This window comes from Panthera pardus, unplaced genomic scaffold, assembly GCF_024362965.1.
Source record: "Panthera pardus isolate Hobbes unplaced genomic scaffold, ASM2436296v1 HiC_scaffold_17, whole genome shotgun sequence".
NCBI classification, from domain to species: Eukaryota; Metazoa; Chordata; class Mammalia; order Carnivora; family Felidae; genus Panthera; species Panthera pardus.
The window spans coordinates 71,950,898-71,967,032 of NW_026526732.1; the positions used below are offsets into that span (position 1 = coordinate 71,950,898).

At 34.4% G+C, this 16,135-nt stretch overlaps 1 protein-coding gene across 1 annotated transcript in view; it reads left to right on the plus strand.

Annotated features, from left to right (window-relative positions):
* RNGTT (RNA guanylyltransferase and 5'-phosphatase) overlaps positions 1 to 16,135 on the plus strand; it is a 306,404-nt gene that overhangs the window by 249,544 nt on the left and 40,725 nt on the right. Inside the window, exon 14 of the mRNA XM_019442831.2 lies at positions 4,550 to 4,616. Coding sequence (XP_019298376.1) covers positions 4,550 to 4,616 — 67 coding nt within the window. The remainder of the gene's footprint in view (positions 1 to 4,549; positions 4,617 to 16,135) is intronic.

Here is a 16,135-nt window from a genome sequence, read left to right on the forward strand (position 1 = left end):
TCTTCTTATATCCTTTTGCAAAATGATGCAGCTTTCTGTTGTTTGCTTCAGTATTTATCCTTCCCCAGTCTTATTTATTATTTCTTTTATTTATTTTACTTAATGTATATTTCACTTAGTCATACATCATTTTTAGGTAACTTATTTCTGTTGACATGCAGATTCTTTTTTTTTTTTTTTTTTTTAATGTTTATTTATTTTGGGAGAGAGAGAGCATGCATGTGCAAGTGGAGGACGGGCAGAGAGAGGGAGAGAGAGAGAATCCCAAGCAGGCTTCACACTGTCGGCACAGAGCCTGATACAGGGCTCAATTCCATAACCCTTCTCATCTTTCTTTCCAGGACAGGTATTTGTTAATATTTGTATTTGGGAAGTTGAAGCAAAATGAACATGAGCCAAAATTAAGAGTCAGCCCACTCCACTGACTGAGCCACCCCGGCGACCCAGATTCTTTATATAAACGTGGTACTGGTGGTGTGGTGGTGGTTGGTTTTCTTGTTTTGTTTTGTTTTATTTTGTTTTTGTTTTTGTTTTTTTAAACAAAAGTCTAGAGCATTTGTTAAGCATGTACTAAGGTTTAGAAAATAAACCAGAATAGAAAAGTGTAGGCTATGAAAAGTCTCTAAAGATAATAATAAACTTACTCATTGGCTCATCCAAGTTTTTTGGGGCCTAACGACATATGCTACTTTTATTTACATCCTACGAGGAGTCTTAGAGAATAATTGAGGTCTTCTCAGTAATATGCATTTTCTCAAATGCAAAAGGCCACTATTGATACCATATTAAGTGCATTTGCATTCTCTATTTTCCTACTAGTAGATACATTGGATGCTGTTTCTGTAAGATGTAGGATATATAAATCAGTGTTAAAGATACTGTAAATTTTTTCAGGATATTTTGTTGCAGATGAAAAATATATCAGGGGGTATTGTAATTAGGGCTTGTAGACAGAACTGCTAATTTTGAGTTACTTAGCTTACATATTTTAAAATGATTCCTTTTTTAACTTTTAATTTGAAGCAATTATAGACTCAGTTTCCTTTTAAAGCAGGTTTTTTTGTTTGTTTTGTTTTGTTTTTTTTACATCTGATATAGATATAGCATTAGGTTATGGTGAATTAGGTTCTTTTAGATAATGTTCATTCTGTTACCTGACAAGTTTTATTTGTCCTTTATGTGAGAAACTTTTCTGGAAATAACTTCTCATCTTTCTTTCCAGGACAAGTATTTGTTAATATTTGTATTTGGGAAGTTGAAGCAAAATGAACATTAGTCTTGCCTAGGTTTACTTTTTCAAAAACTCTAATGGGTGCATCTCATTCCTCAAGCCCCCCACTTCCCCTGTCTTATTGCTACTTTCCAAAAACATCCCCTTTGATAGCCACACTATAGAAATATTTAGTTACAAGCAAATATTTTAGGAGTTGTTAGCATTTGTATAAGGGTTATGTTGATGTTCATATAACTTAAGGGCAAAGCAATTTTCTGGTACTGAATGAGTCAGAGTTTCTATTTTAACATATAAATGTGAATGCACATGTGAGTGCTGAGTTAATGCCTTACTCTGGGGATTTAAAATGTGTGATTGCTGTATTATACACAAGTACTCTATCACCAAAAAATGGTGCCTATTATTTGACAATAATTATGTATACAATTGGGCAAAATAATTTTCTGAGAGGTAAAATGGTTAAAGAAATACCCCATCTTAAAATGTCTCAAAGTGTTCATTGTTTTGCACATAGCAGGCCTTTAGATTATGGTACATATTAAAACCCACTCATCTGGTGGTGGTAATATAATCTATGGTAAGTAATAATAGGTACATGAATGAAAAAAGAACAGTATTTAAAAAGTGAAACATATATATGCTACATAATTGATCCATTAAAGAAATCTCCTGTTTAAGGAAAGGTAGCTAGCTGTTAGATAGGCAATTTGGAGGAAGGGAGACACCCTAAATGGTATATTGGCAAGCTTCCTGAAATGCATATACATAGTAATTAGATGCATATTGATTTTTAAATGTCAGCCAGCGTTTACTCTCTTCTTTCTCTAGCATCTATTTGTATGAACAGTGACTATTCTTACTTCTGAAGGGGGTTTATTAAGGTTTTTGTGAACATTTGTTATATAGGACATAAATTACCACTGCTATATATAACTAACATTAAATTTGTGATACTGGCAATGATTTGTGAGGGATTTAATTCCTTATATGTTAATCGATGGCAGAGACATTTCTGATGCTTTCTACTTGTATTCAGTGAACAAATCCCTTTAGTCGTGTTTATGACCTTCAACAACCTGCTAAAATGAATTACTACAAGTATCACTTATATTCTAAACTTAAGTAGCTTTTTGCTAACTTGGTTTAATCAGGATTGTGTTCATCATCTAGTAACATTCTTTTAGTAACCTGTAATGCTTTCTGGGCCTTTAAAGAATGTCAAGGAGCAGAGGATATTCCTGGGAGATTAAATATCTACCTTATTTCATGAAGTCTAAGGTACTTTGAGAGTATCCTTTTTTAGCCTTCCTAGACTGAGTCAATGGAAGGTAACTGCAAAACCATCTCACAGCTGTCACCTGGTGACAATGATTATAAGACACCACAGAATATCCGAGGCATCCAATGTTCAGAGAAGTTAAAAAATGAAGAAATGCATATCTTGGAATTAAGTAGGATTTTTGAAGTCACTAATGATAAATTTAAAAGGATGGTCATGATAGGGGCGCCTGGGTGGCTCAGCTGGCTGAGTTTCCAACTCTTGATTTCAGCTCAGGTCATGATCCCAGGATTGTGGGATTGAGCCCCATGTTGGGCTCTGCACTGAGCGTGGAGCCTGCTTAAGAGAATGTCTCTCTCTCTCTCTCTCTCTCTCTCTCTCTCTCTCTCTCTCTCTCTCTCCCTCTCTCTCTCTCCCTCCCCCCCCCCTTCCCCCCTCCCTCTCTCTGTCTCCCTTTGCCCTTCTCCTTGGTTCACTCTCTTTAAAATTAAAAAAGAAAAAAAAAAGTGGTTATGGTAATCTTGTGTTCTGGTTTTTTATGATTAGACCAATATAGTACACTGAGAATTTTCCATTTGATAATTTGGAGTTTGCAGTCTTTTGTTCACTTTAGAATACTACTCAGTGTTTCATTCTCAGATTCATGCAGTAGAATATACAGTCATCCTTGAGATAATTGTTTTGCCTGCTGCCATAAAAGGCTATTAACTTTAATTACCTAGACTCTGAGGAGATGTATTTTGGCCTAGTTGCTTTGAGCAAGGAGTACAGGCGAGTTTTTTTTCATATTCTTTATGTATAGTAACGTTAAAACTGGAATTGTGTCCATTTACTCACAGTGTCCATTGAGAAAAGATATGATAAAAGAAAAAGGAGATACTCACAAGAATGTTTAATTATACTCTTCTCATAACCTGTGCCACTGCACACTCCCCAAACACAGTTCTAATGATGGTGGTTCTTCGTTCACAATGTTTAATACAGTCAGGAATGATGGATCTCTTTGAAGTAGAAATAGGAAGGAAAGGATGATGCAGGGAAGGTAACCTTTAGTTATTTTTTTACTCTCTATATGGTTTGCTTTTTATTTTCATATGCATTTATTTTTTTATAAGAACTAATTACATCTTATAAAAATATGACTCCATACTGCTTATAAAATAAAGAAATGGCATTTGACATTCTTGGTCTATTCCAAGTATCATCTGACTTTTCATCTTTAACTAAATTATCCCTCATTGTAGCCATACTTGTCCACTTTTTGTCTCACATCTTCTGCATTTTCAGGGCTTTGTTTAAGTTTATCCCTTTGCCCTATCTACCCTTTAAGACTAAACTAAGTCCCAACTATTTGAACTTTTCCAGCTCCCTCCATAGGAAGTACCTCTTACATCACTACTTTGCAGTGGCAAATACATCTATGTAGCACTTATCACAGACCACCTTTTGGAAGGGTTATTTATTTATGTGTCTAGTTTTCCTGTTAGATTTTGGGACTGAATTATTTAGGTTTGTATTATCTCCTGTAGTACATGGTATAGATAGTGTTTCTTGAATTGAATCCTTATAGAATTTTAACTATATACTTTACTTATTTTCACTTTTTTCCAGAGACATCGTATAGTAATTTTCAAGAATTACTAAATGTCATACTGTTCTATGTCTGAAGTTTCCATTGTCAGCCTTTACCACTATTTTCTGAAATACAAGAATTATTGTTGAATCGTTATATTGTATACCTGAAACTAATGTAACATTGTATGTTAATTATACTTGGGTAAACAAACAAAAATAAAGTACCCTCCTGTGATAATCTGTTTCCAAATTAGTTAACAAAAAAAAAAAAAAAAAAAAAAAAAAGTCCTTCGCTAGTTACTATCCCATAGTGCAAAAGACCAGAATAATTGCAAAGATATTAAATTTTCATGTTACTTATCTGTTATACAAATTTTGTTGGTTATACAAGCTTCTTATATAGGGAAGAGTATTTTCAAAATAATGTGGGTTTTTTGTTTTTGTTTTTGTTTTTTTTGTAGGTTACTTCCTCAGAACGTTGGCCTGCTCTATGTTGGAGGTTATGAAAGACCCTTTGCCCAAATCAAGGTATGATTGTTCGTTTTCCAGTATACTTTTCTTAGGTGTAGTTCACTTGTCCAGAACCCACCAGGCACCTGCCAATAACTATCAACATACTAAAAATATGAATGTGAATTACTGTTTTTGCATATTTCTGCTGAAGAAGTAATTCAGTTTTTCAAAGAATTGATTATTTTAATATTCTTGCCCATGGTAGAGTTAAATTTGGCCAAAGCAGTATTTAAAGTGTGTAATTTGATAAATTTTGAACTTCTTAACACTTGTGAAACCATCGCTGTAGTCAACATAAGGAACATATCCATCACCCCTAAAAGTTTCCTTGTGCCTCTTTGAAATTCCTCTCTCCTGCCCTTCTTTTTTCCCTTCCAGTCTCCAGGCAACCACTGATCTGATTTGTGTCATCATAGACTAATTTGCATTTTCTAGAATTTTATATAAATGGAATTATACATTATTTCTCCTGTCCCTCTCTCCTCCTTTTCCTCTCCTAGCCTCTTTGACGCAGCATAATTATTTTGAGATTCATCCATGTTGTTGCACTTACAAATAGCTCATTCTTTTTATTGTTACAGTAGTATTCCATTGTATGGTAATAGCACAGTTTCTTTATCCTTTCACCTGTGGATGGACATTTGGTTGTTTCTTTTTGGCTGCTCTGAGCATTTGTATACAAGTCTCTGTGTGGATATATACTTTTCATTTCTCTTGGGTAAATACCTAAGATGAGAATGGCTGGATTAAATGGCGGTTGTATGTTTAATATTTAAGAAATAACCCAAGTGTTTCCCCACCAGTAGGGTGTGAGATTTCCTTGCAATGGCCGTTTTAGTCATTTTTATGATTACAGGGTGGTATTTCACTACAGTTTTATTTTGCATTTCTGTCATGGCTACTAATGTTGAGCATCTTCTCATGTGCTTGTCATCTGTACATCTCTAGTGAAGTGCATGTTCAAATCTTGCCATTTTTTAAATTGGGTTGTTTTTCTCTTTTTTTACTGTTGAGTTATGAGCATTCTTATATCTTCTGGATATAAGTCCTTTATCAGATTTAAGATTTGCAGCTTTTCCCCCAGCTATGGCTTGTCTCTTCATTCTCTTAAACAGGCTCCTCGAAGAGCAGAGTTATTAATGTTAATGTTTATAAGTTTTTCCCCATGGCTCATGCTTTTGGTACTGATCTAAGAAATGTTTGCCTAACCAAAGTCACAAAGATTTTTCTCCTTTGTATTCTGGAATCATTACGGTTTTAGATTTTACATTTAGATGTAATATCTATTTGCGTTAATTTTAATATAAGATTCAAAGTTCAAGGTATAGAGGAATGTCGAACCCCCCGTCTTTTTGGCACGTGGATATCCAGTTATCCCAAAACCATTTTTTAAAAAACTATTCTTGCCACCACTGAATTGTCTTTGCATCTTTGTTGAAAATCAATTGACTATGTGTGTGTGAATCTATTTCTGGACTCTGTTCTGTTCCATTGATTTTCGTGTCTACCCCACCACCAATACCACACTATCTTATTATTGTATCTCTATAATAAGTCATGGAGACAAGTAGGGTAAATCCTCCAACCTTGTTCTTTTCCAAAGTTGTTTGACTAATTAGGTTCCTTTAATTTCCATACAAATTTTAAAATGCCAAATTCTCTAAAAATGCCCACTAGAATTTTAACTTGTATCATGTTAAATCTATAGATCAATTTGAGGTGAAATGATATGTTAACAATGCTGAATCTTTTAATTCGTGAAGACCACATATTTCTCCATTTATTTAAATCTTTAATATTCCTCAACAGTATTTTGTTTTATTAAATTGAACTTTTTCATTTTTCATAGATTTATCCACAAATATTTTATATTTGTGGTGTTATAAAAGTGTTTTTTTAACATTTTTATAAAGAATTTTTTGCATAATTTTTGTTTACAATTAATGCAGGAAAAAAGTTTTTTTTTTAGTTGAAATATTATTAACATACAATGGTATGTTCATTTCAGGTGTACAATATAATTATTCACCTGTGCTGTACATTACTCAGTGCTTATCACAATAAGTGTACTCTTAGTCCCTTTTATCTATTTCACTCCTTCCATCCCCATTCCCCCACTTCGCCTCTGGCAACCACCAGTTTGTTCTCTGTATTTAAGAGTCTGGGTTTTTGTTTGTCTCTTTTTTTTTTCTTTGTTTATTCATTTGTTTCTTAAATTCCACATATGAATAAAATCATTTGGTATTTGTCTTTCTGTGACTTACTTCACTTAGCAAAATATCTTCTAGGTCTATCCATGTTGTTGCAGATGGCAGTGGCAAGATCTCATTCATTTTATGGCTGAGTAATATTTCAGTGTGTGTGTGTGTGTGTGTGTGTGGTGTATGTGTGATACACCACATTTTCTTTATCCATTCATTTGTTGATGGGCACTTGGTTGCTTTCATAATGCTGTGATAAACATAGGGATGTATATATCTTTTCGAATTAGTGTTTTTATTTTCTTTGGGTAAATACCCAGTAGTAAAATTACTGGATCATATGGTAATTCTGCTTTTAAATTTTTGAGGAACTTCCACAGTTTTCCATAGTGACTGTATCAGTTTGCATTTTTGCCAACAGTGAAAGGTTGCCTTTTTGTTTTGTTGATGGTTTCCTTAGTGTGCAAAGCTTGTTATTTTGCTGTAATCCCTCTCAAAATACCAACAGAATTTTTTATAGAACTAGAAAAAACATTACTAAAATTTGTATGGAATCACAAAAGACCCCAAATAGCCAAAACAATCTAGAGAAATTTAACAAAGCTGGAAGTATCACAATCCCAGATTTTAAGATATACTACAAAGCTGTAGTAATCAAAACAGGATACTACTGGTACAAAAATAGACACAGATCAGTGGAACAGAATAGAGAGCCTGGAAATAAACCCATGCTTATATGATCAATTTAATACAGAAGAGACAAGAATATACAATGGGAAAAGACAAGTCTCTTCAATAGATGTGTTGGGAAAACTGGACAGCTACATGTGGAATAATGAAACTGAACCACTTTCTTCCACCCGACACACAAAAAAAACCTCAAAATGGATTAAAGACCTAAATGTGAGGCCTGAAACCATAAAACTCCTGGAAGAAAATAGAGGCAGTAATTGCTTTGACATTGACCATAGAGATATTTTTCTAGATATAAAAGTATTTTTTATTTCAATTTCTGGTTGTTCATTGCTAGTATATAAAAAGATTTTTATGTGTTTACTTTAAATCCTGCAGTTTTACTATACTCAATTATTCTAGTCCTTTTTTGCATATTCATAGGATTTTCTGCATAAATGATTATGCCATCTACTATAAAAGACAGTTTTCCTTCTTTCTTTCTGATCCGGATGCTTTTTACTGCTTTTTCTTGCCTTACTACATTGACTAAAGCCTACACACAGAGTTGAATAGAAATGGTGAGAACAGACCTCCATGCCTTATTTATGATCTTTGAGGGAAAGTGTTCGATCTTTCATCAAACATTGTTTTTATAGTAATATTACTTAAGGGTTGAATCCTAGATTCCATCTAGGCTTTCATGTAAGAAGTGGAATAATGTTATGAACTTTAAAGTAGTAATATAAAGGACAGTTTGAGATCATCCTTTCTTGTTATTATAACTTTTTGTTAATATTTTCTTATAGGCCTATAAAATTTGTTTTATGTTTTTTGTTTAGTTTTCTGATTTTTCCTCACATTTGTGTCTTGGCTCCATGAGTTGTTTCTTGTTCCAGTTGAGGGGTATGAGTTCAAATTCCTTTCTACCTGTGTAAATAACATATATTTTTATGCTTTGAAAAACAAGGATTTTTGAGAAAAGACTGAGCCTGAATAGAGGACATAAAAAATATTTAATGTTGAGGAGGTTTAGTAACATTATTGGACTTTCTTAATGAAAAATCTTATTTTGGTTACCATAGCATCAGCACCTCTTTAAATACCTCCACTCATTTAATTTAAATAAAAACACTCTCAAAAGTTCATCATCAGGATCTTAACTTGTGGACCCTCTTGAACTTTTATTCTTTCTTAAGTAATGACAAGCATTCAGGTACATTTGTCTTCTTCCTTTTTTAATGTCCCTGGAACATGAGTTGGCAATAGTTTCTTCATAAACCTCTCTCACTATCCTGTTCACCGAATTCAATAGTATTGCCAGGAATCCTAATAAGTTTCTGCAGGAACATTTTGAAAGCCTAATTTTTTTCTGTCCATTGGTTTGGAAAATCCTGTTTTTCCTTATTAGAACTGAAATAACTAAAAAGTGAGAGGCTTGTATTATATATTTAGGGAGGGGTAGAATTTGTGTGTGTGTTACATGTTTCAAAAACATAGTTTAATATATGTATGAGGTTAATTCCTCCGTCACTCACCTGATTTATTAACATAACATTTTCTTTATCCAGGCCCTTCCTGACAAGCTCAGTGACAGAGGTCAATCCATTGTCAACCCTTTATGCCTAGATAATCAACTCAAAAGAAAAGGGCCCATTATTGTAGGGCACCTTTTCCCTTTGATGTTGCTGTCAGAAAGGTTTCTCTCATAAACCGTGCAAGGATTTCTTATCTTTATTAATTATTCAAGTTCCTTCATAATTCTTATGGTGTCTTTAAAAATGCTATATAGATCTTTACCTAATTAGAATATTTATAAGTTAACTGGAAAACAATAAAAAAATCATAGTTTAAATGACTGAGATTAGACTAGAAATTTAAGGTTCATTTCCTCCCTTACCTTGCACCTGATTCTTTGGACATGAAATACCAATACTTGTTAGATTCATTTCTCTCTCATTAAATAAACTAAGTGTAATGATACAGTGTTGTGTGGCATAGATATCAGATAAACCTTTAATAAATGGAAACTGGTTTGCTTTCCTTAAGAGCAGATTAGTTGAATTTTTTTGGTAAATAAGTTAGGAAACTGTGCACTTGAATATTTAGGAAAAAGAATTATTCACTAACATCACAGATCTAAGTTTTGAGTGGCTTGGTGTTAGAGGCTCTTTTTATTAGATACATTTTACAGTTGTATTTCTAAAAAGCAGCTCCATTTTATAAAGATGAAAGAGAGAAAAATAAAAACACAAAAAGGATAATAGATATTTGGACCAATGTTAAATGAGTTCAGAAATTGCTGTAGCATGACAAGAGATACCTGCACTATTAATGTATAAGTCATTACAACCATTCTCACACACATACACACCCTTCCATTATTACCCATCTTTTAGTTCTAGTTTCTTAGCCAAGTCCTAGATAAAGACACAAATATATACAAACATGTGACTTCATTATAGTCTTAGACTAATACATCTTCATACTAGTTTCAGGTTTTACTGTTTTTAGGGGAAGTTTTTCCAACTTAACCTTTATTTCTTAACAACTTCCATAAGTCATTCTTTTCTCAAACAACCTCAGTCCTTGTGTAGATAAGTTTCACCCAAGGCAGTGACTCTCTTTTCAGATCATTAATTCCTTTCAGAATCCTATGAAAGCTGTGGACCCTCTCTCTAGAAAAGTGTACATGCACGCACTTCTATTTATAAGTTCAGAGAGTTCATGGACTCTATTGAAGGTTATTTAGGGACCGCAAATTAAGAACCCTAAAAAGTGAATAAAATATGTTTTCCCAGATTTTTCAATTAACCAAAAAGGTATTGAAAGCATATACATTTAAATTTTTAGGGGGAGTTTGTCATCTTGATTTTAAACATGCATGATTGTCTTTTGTTTTATCCTAAAATATAATAAACTAAATAAAACACTGATCATTTGATGAGTTGTCATTCAGAGTCAGGAACTGCCTCACATATTCACCGCTATTGTTTTGTGCTATAAATGAAGCAGATTTCACCCTCATCCAAGACTAACTTCTTTTAACTTTATTGACATTAATGTTCTAAATGTACTAGGTTATACATGACTTAATTTTTCTTAAGAGATACAGTTCATTATACCTTTATATGCAGTCTTTGAAATTAAAAAGGGGAGTTTTGATTAAAGCAAAATTTTGCTTAATTTCTATTTGTATCCTTTCAGGCTGTCAGAAGTTTTTCAGAAATCCCTTATTTGGGGGGATGGTATTTCCATATATCTTTATGTAATACCTTTGTCTTAATTGTATGTATATAAATTGTTATTCGTAGCTTATTTTTATAGACATGTTCAAGTTTAAGTAATAGTTTACAATTTATCCTTATTATTCTGTTTTGTTTTCTAGAGAGTCTCACAGTCTAGTAAAAATCTTAATGCTATTTCTGTAGGTTTCTAGTCCTGGAGGCTCTACTTAGCAGCCAGAATCCATAAAACCAAGAAGAATTGAAGCCTGTCAACATCACTTTTAATCAACTCAGGGGTTGTTCTGGAAAGACTCAAGGCCACAGGGCTGTCCCTCCCTGCAGGGGTTGGTATTAGTTGCCTCTTCCAGCTCTGACAGCCTAAGAAGTGGGAGAGGCTGTGAGGCTCAGTCAGACAGTTTCCACTTTGACACTGCAGAATGGCTCAAAAATGTCCTCTGTATTTTAACTATGAATTCCACACAGCAACCATATGTGAAAAGTAAAGAATATAACCATTATTCTGAGGCAGTTATTTTATAGTCAGTACAGCTAAGTTCTTGCCTTAGATCCTGCTTCCATCCTTCCCGAGGAACGGGGTGCCATTCGTCACAGTCTCCTACTCCAAGCTTTTGGAGCTTGAATTTTTAAAAATCTCTTTATAGCCAAGGAAATACAGTATTGGTGTTTGCATTCATATGCATATGCAACAGATGCAAATAAATGGTGATCTCTTCATTTTTGAAAGCATATTTGGAAATTCATACCATCCCTCAGACTTTTTTCTCTTAAAAAAAAGTAGAATATTTTTTTCTTTAAGGTATATAGAGTTCGGATTGTCGTTTGTTACTTAAAAATATTTTTGAGATTGCTAGTGACTTGGCAGTTTTAATTTCTTGGGTTGGTTAAATTTATAAAGGTCAAGTGGGGACTCTGAATTATTAAAAGACTGAAAAACACTAAGAAAACTAATTTGACTGATGATCTTTTAGAAAATATTGGAGTTTAGGAAATAATATATATATCAGATCAGCACTTTTTACTAAAAGAAAATATTTAGCATCCATATTTTAAATTTCTAAAATGTCTGAAGTATTACATCAGGTAAAGATGTAGTCCTTAAAACTGAGTATTCTAGTTTAGTAGCTTCCAAATTTTTGACTATGACCTGTAGGAAGGTAAGAAATGTATTTCTATTGAGATTCTGTTCTACACATACATATATTTATATACACACAATGTAGACTGGAATTTCAAAGTAAGTGTGATGCAATAGTTACTTCCCATTCTGTTCTGTTTATTTTTCTATTTTTTTTTTAAAGTGTTTATTTGGGGCGCCTGGGTGGCTCAGTCGGTTGGGCGTCCGACTTCGGCTCAGGTCACGATCTCGCGGTATGTGGGATCGAGCCCCGTGTCGGGCTCTGTGCTGACTGCTCAAAGCCTGGAGCCTGCTTCAAATTCTGTGTCTCCCTCTCTGACCCTCCCCCGTTCATGCTCTGTCTCTCTCTGTCTCAAAAATAAATAAACGTTAAAAAAAAAATTAAAAAAAAAATAATAAAAGTGTTTATTTTAAGAGAGAGAGAGCGTCTGCGCATGTGCAGTTGCATGTGTGAGGGTGGGGCACTCTGGCAGGGAAGGGGCAGAGAGAGAGAGAGAGAGAGAATCCCAAGCAGGCTCTGCACTCTGTGGGGCTCGATCCCACGAATCTTGAGATGACCTGAGCCGAAATCAAGAGTTGGATGCCCAACCAACAGAGCCACTCAGGAACCCCTGATTTGGTTTTTAAATGCTGGTCTTAACCCATTAAATTGACTTCTCTCTTGGAATATGGGTCACGACTCAGTTTGGCAAACTGGCAAACACTGCTGCAGGGTAGGACTTGTCCAGCTCATGCTGCCTTAAGATTCTGGCAGCAGACTGCCATCCTTCTGCAGTGCAGATGATCATGAGGAAGCTTACCTGCCCCTGAGTTGATGACAGCCCTCTGAGTGGCTTTGGAGGGAGAAGAAAATGATAAGATGTCATAGTTGTTGGGAGGAGGGAGGAGGAAAGTAGAGAAAAAGGTAAATGAGAAATGAATTAAGATGTTTCATACAGCCAAGTAAAGCTATTTTCTGTTTTAAAAAAATTCATTCTCAAGAACAGAAGGGAGCCTTCCACGCCTACTCTGTCTTCCAAGTAATTTCATGTATTTTGAGGATAGAGAAAGAAATAAAGGTAACATCTCCCCTAGGAGAAGAAATTGGAAAGAAATGGAGATAGGTGAGAAATTGAGAGAAAGCAATGGAATCAGATCTGGATTTGTGCAACATATTCATTGAATAATGGCTAAATTTTCTTTAATACTGTAAGAAGAGGCACATTTTCAGTGTCTCATATGTAGTAATAAGGGAAGACATGGTTATCCCTTTGTTGAAAACAGATTCAAAGCGTGAGAGAAGCTTTAAAAAAAAAAAAAAAAACCCTCATGGAAGCTAAAAGTCTTCCTACCTGTATGCAATAGCTCTTAAGTCTCTGACAACTTTTTCTCCTGCATACTTGCTCACAAAGTGCTTCAGGGTTACTGCAGGGCTGTCAGGTGAGCCCATGTTGTAACTTTCTGGATGTTAAAATCATGCATTGTCTACTAACAAGTCACACAGTAACTGCAGAGTAGGCTTCTAACAGGTATTCATAGTAGTAGTTATCCTGCCATATTTACCACAGTGGTTTTGGCAGCATTATTGCCAAAATTTAGTAACACGTAAGGCCTGTCTGTAGTCACACATTTCAGTTTTAGTGTTCTTATCTTCCTGTCCTTAGAATACTTGTCTACAAGACGATAAGCCCTGTTGACACTGGTCTTGTACAATTCTAGATCCTCAGCATTTGGTATAGTGCCTGAGACATAAAAGCACATAAAATAGATACTTGTTACCATTATCATTGAGGATGCTTAGACAACCGAGTGTTATTGTTGCTTATAGAGGTCTGATATAAAATTTCATTAGTTTTGGGTGTCATGACACAATGATTCGATATTTGTGTACATTGAGAAATGATCATCACCAAAGCCTAATTAACCCCCATCACTGTACATAGTTGTACAAATTGTTTTTTCTTATTATGAGAACTTTTAAGATTTGTTCTCTTAGCAACGTTCAGATATGCAGTGCAGTATTACCAAGTATAGTCACCATTCTATGCATTAAATCCCAGTGACTTATTCATTTTATAACTGTAAGTTTGCACCTTTGACCCCCTTTACCTATTTCATCCACTCCCACCCCACCTCTGGCAACTACCAGTCTGTTCTCTCTATCTAAGAGCTTGGTTTGGCTTGGTTTGGTTTTTGTTCTTTGATGTTTTTTTTAACTATTAAGTATTTGCCATGAAATCATAAAGTATTTAGAACTCTGGCTCTAACATACATATTTATATTTAGTGCCTTAGAACGTTATTTTTCTAAACATCTTGAGTTGGGATATCTTTGAGGCAATATAAATTAATTTTATTTTCTAATTTAAGATTGTGGTTGTAAATTATTAACATCAGTAGCTTTATTTGAAATGTAGATTTTATGAATACATTATTCTGAGAACATTTTAAATATAGTTCTCAAATTATTTTCCAATTAAGAAAGTTAGCATTTTTCTTAGCTGGAAATTTCAGTGACTTTCATTCTCTCTTGAGCCAGACACTTTATAGACAAATGTTAGAAATTATTTTAGCTTAGTTATATCAAGCTTAGTTCTTCTTAAATGTGGTTTGGAGAGAAAAAGAATAAGCAGTTCTTTTTTGTAATTTTGAAATGTTCTCAGAGAAGTGAATGATACTATATCATGCATGTTTAGGTATTTGTAATGCAGTAGCCCTCCTATTTTGGTGAAAGGAAATAACATGGTATTTCTCATCCCCTTGTGTTTTTTCCTACCAATATTTCACTTCCAAAACGAAGTAGTTCTCTGACTGGAATTTCAAAGGCACTGATAACCATTTCAGTACAAAAGGTTACACCTAAAGTGACTATGAAGTCATATTTCAGACAAATAATTCCAGTTTCTGATCTAGATTTCTATGAGACCTCTAGAAATTATATATTTTACTTTATTCCCACCAAACATAAAAATAATTTCTCTAGGAGTCCGTTATGAATACTCACACATCTTCTTGCCCAATAAAGTTTCAAAAAACAACCTCCCCTCCTCAGTTGCCAAGAATACAGAAAAGACCCATTTCATGTGTCTGTGACCATGAATCAGGCAGTTGGGAAAGCTCCAGATTGCTCGTCTTTTTTGGCTCTTCAACAACAGTAACAAACGCAGAAACTCTGAGACTAGATAATACAAATCAGTAAATGTTGCCAAGATTTTAATTGGCAGTACTAAAGTTGCTACTTTGAGCACCTTCAGAAGTTTGAAACCGCTGCATGAAGTGACTCCTTGTCCTAAATAAATACTGTGGGACATGGATAGGAGGGATCTTTAATTTTCTAAAACAAAAATACAGAAGTATAGTCCAGTAAATCTAATACTCTTTTAAAATAGCTTTTTATAAATAGTGAGTTAAATATTCATTTTCTCCATATCCCCTAGTTTTATTATCTGTAGAATTATTTGTCCGAAAGTAAAAATGACAACTCTATAGTTTTAGCAATTCACAAATCATGCTAAATGCAATGCAAGATAAGGTTTGGAGAAACTTTTACAAATTTAAGTTTAACATTACAAATATAGGTCAGCATTGAGGTACAATTTGAATATTTACGGTTTTACTAAAACATTTTATTAATTAATATTAATATTAATATTTAAATTCTTCTCTATAGTGTCACCAGATCAGAGCATTTCTGATACCCAAGAAATAGTTTCACAGGTGATCATTCATCTGCTAAATAATATGTTGTTTCTGATATTAAAGTACTTTTATTTTATTTATTTATTTATTTTTAAGTGTTTTATTTTTATTTTTGAGACAGGGACAGAGCATGAACGGGAGAGGGTCAGAGAGAGAGGGAGACACAGAATCTGAAACGGGCTCCAGGCTCTGAGCTGTCAGCACAGAGCCCAACGCGGGGCTCGAACTCACAGACAGCGAGATCATGACCTGAGCCGAAGTCGGCCGCTTAACCGACTGAGCCACCCAGGCGCCCCTTAAAGTACTTTTAATTAAGATTTCTTCTAAGACTTAAATCTTATAACACTCAAAATATTATCAGTCAGCATACATTATATACACATTCTTTTAAAAATACCTACCTATTCAGGGGCGCCTGGGTGGCTCAGTCGGTTGAGCGACCGACTTCAGCTCAGGTCATGATCTCATGGTTCGTGAGTTCTAGCCCCGCGTCGGGCTCTGTACTGACAGCTCAGAGCCTGGAGCCTGCTTCTGATTCTGTGTCTCCCTCTCTCTGCCCCTTCCCCACTCATGCTCTGTCTCTGTCTCAGAAATAAACATT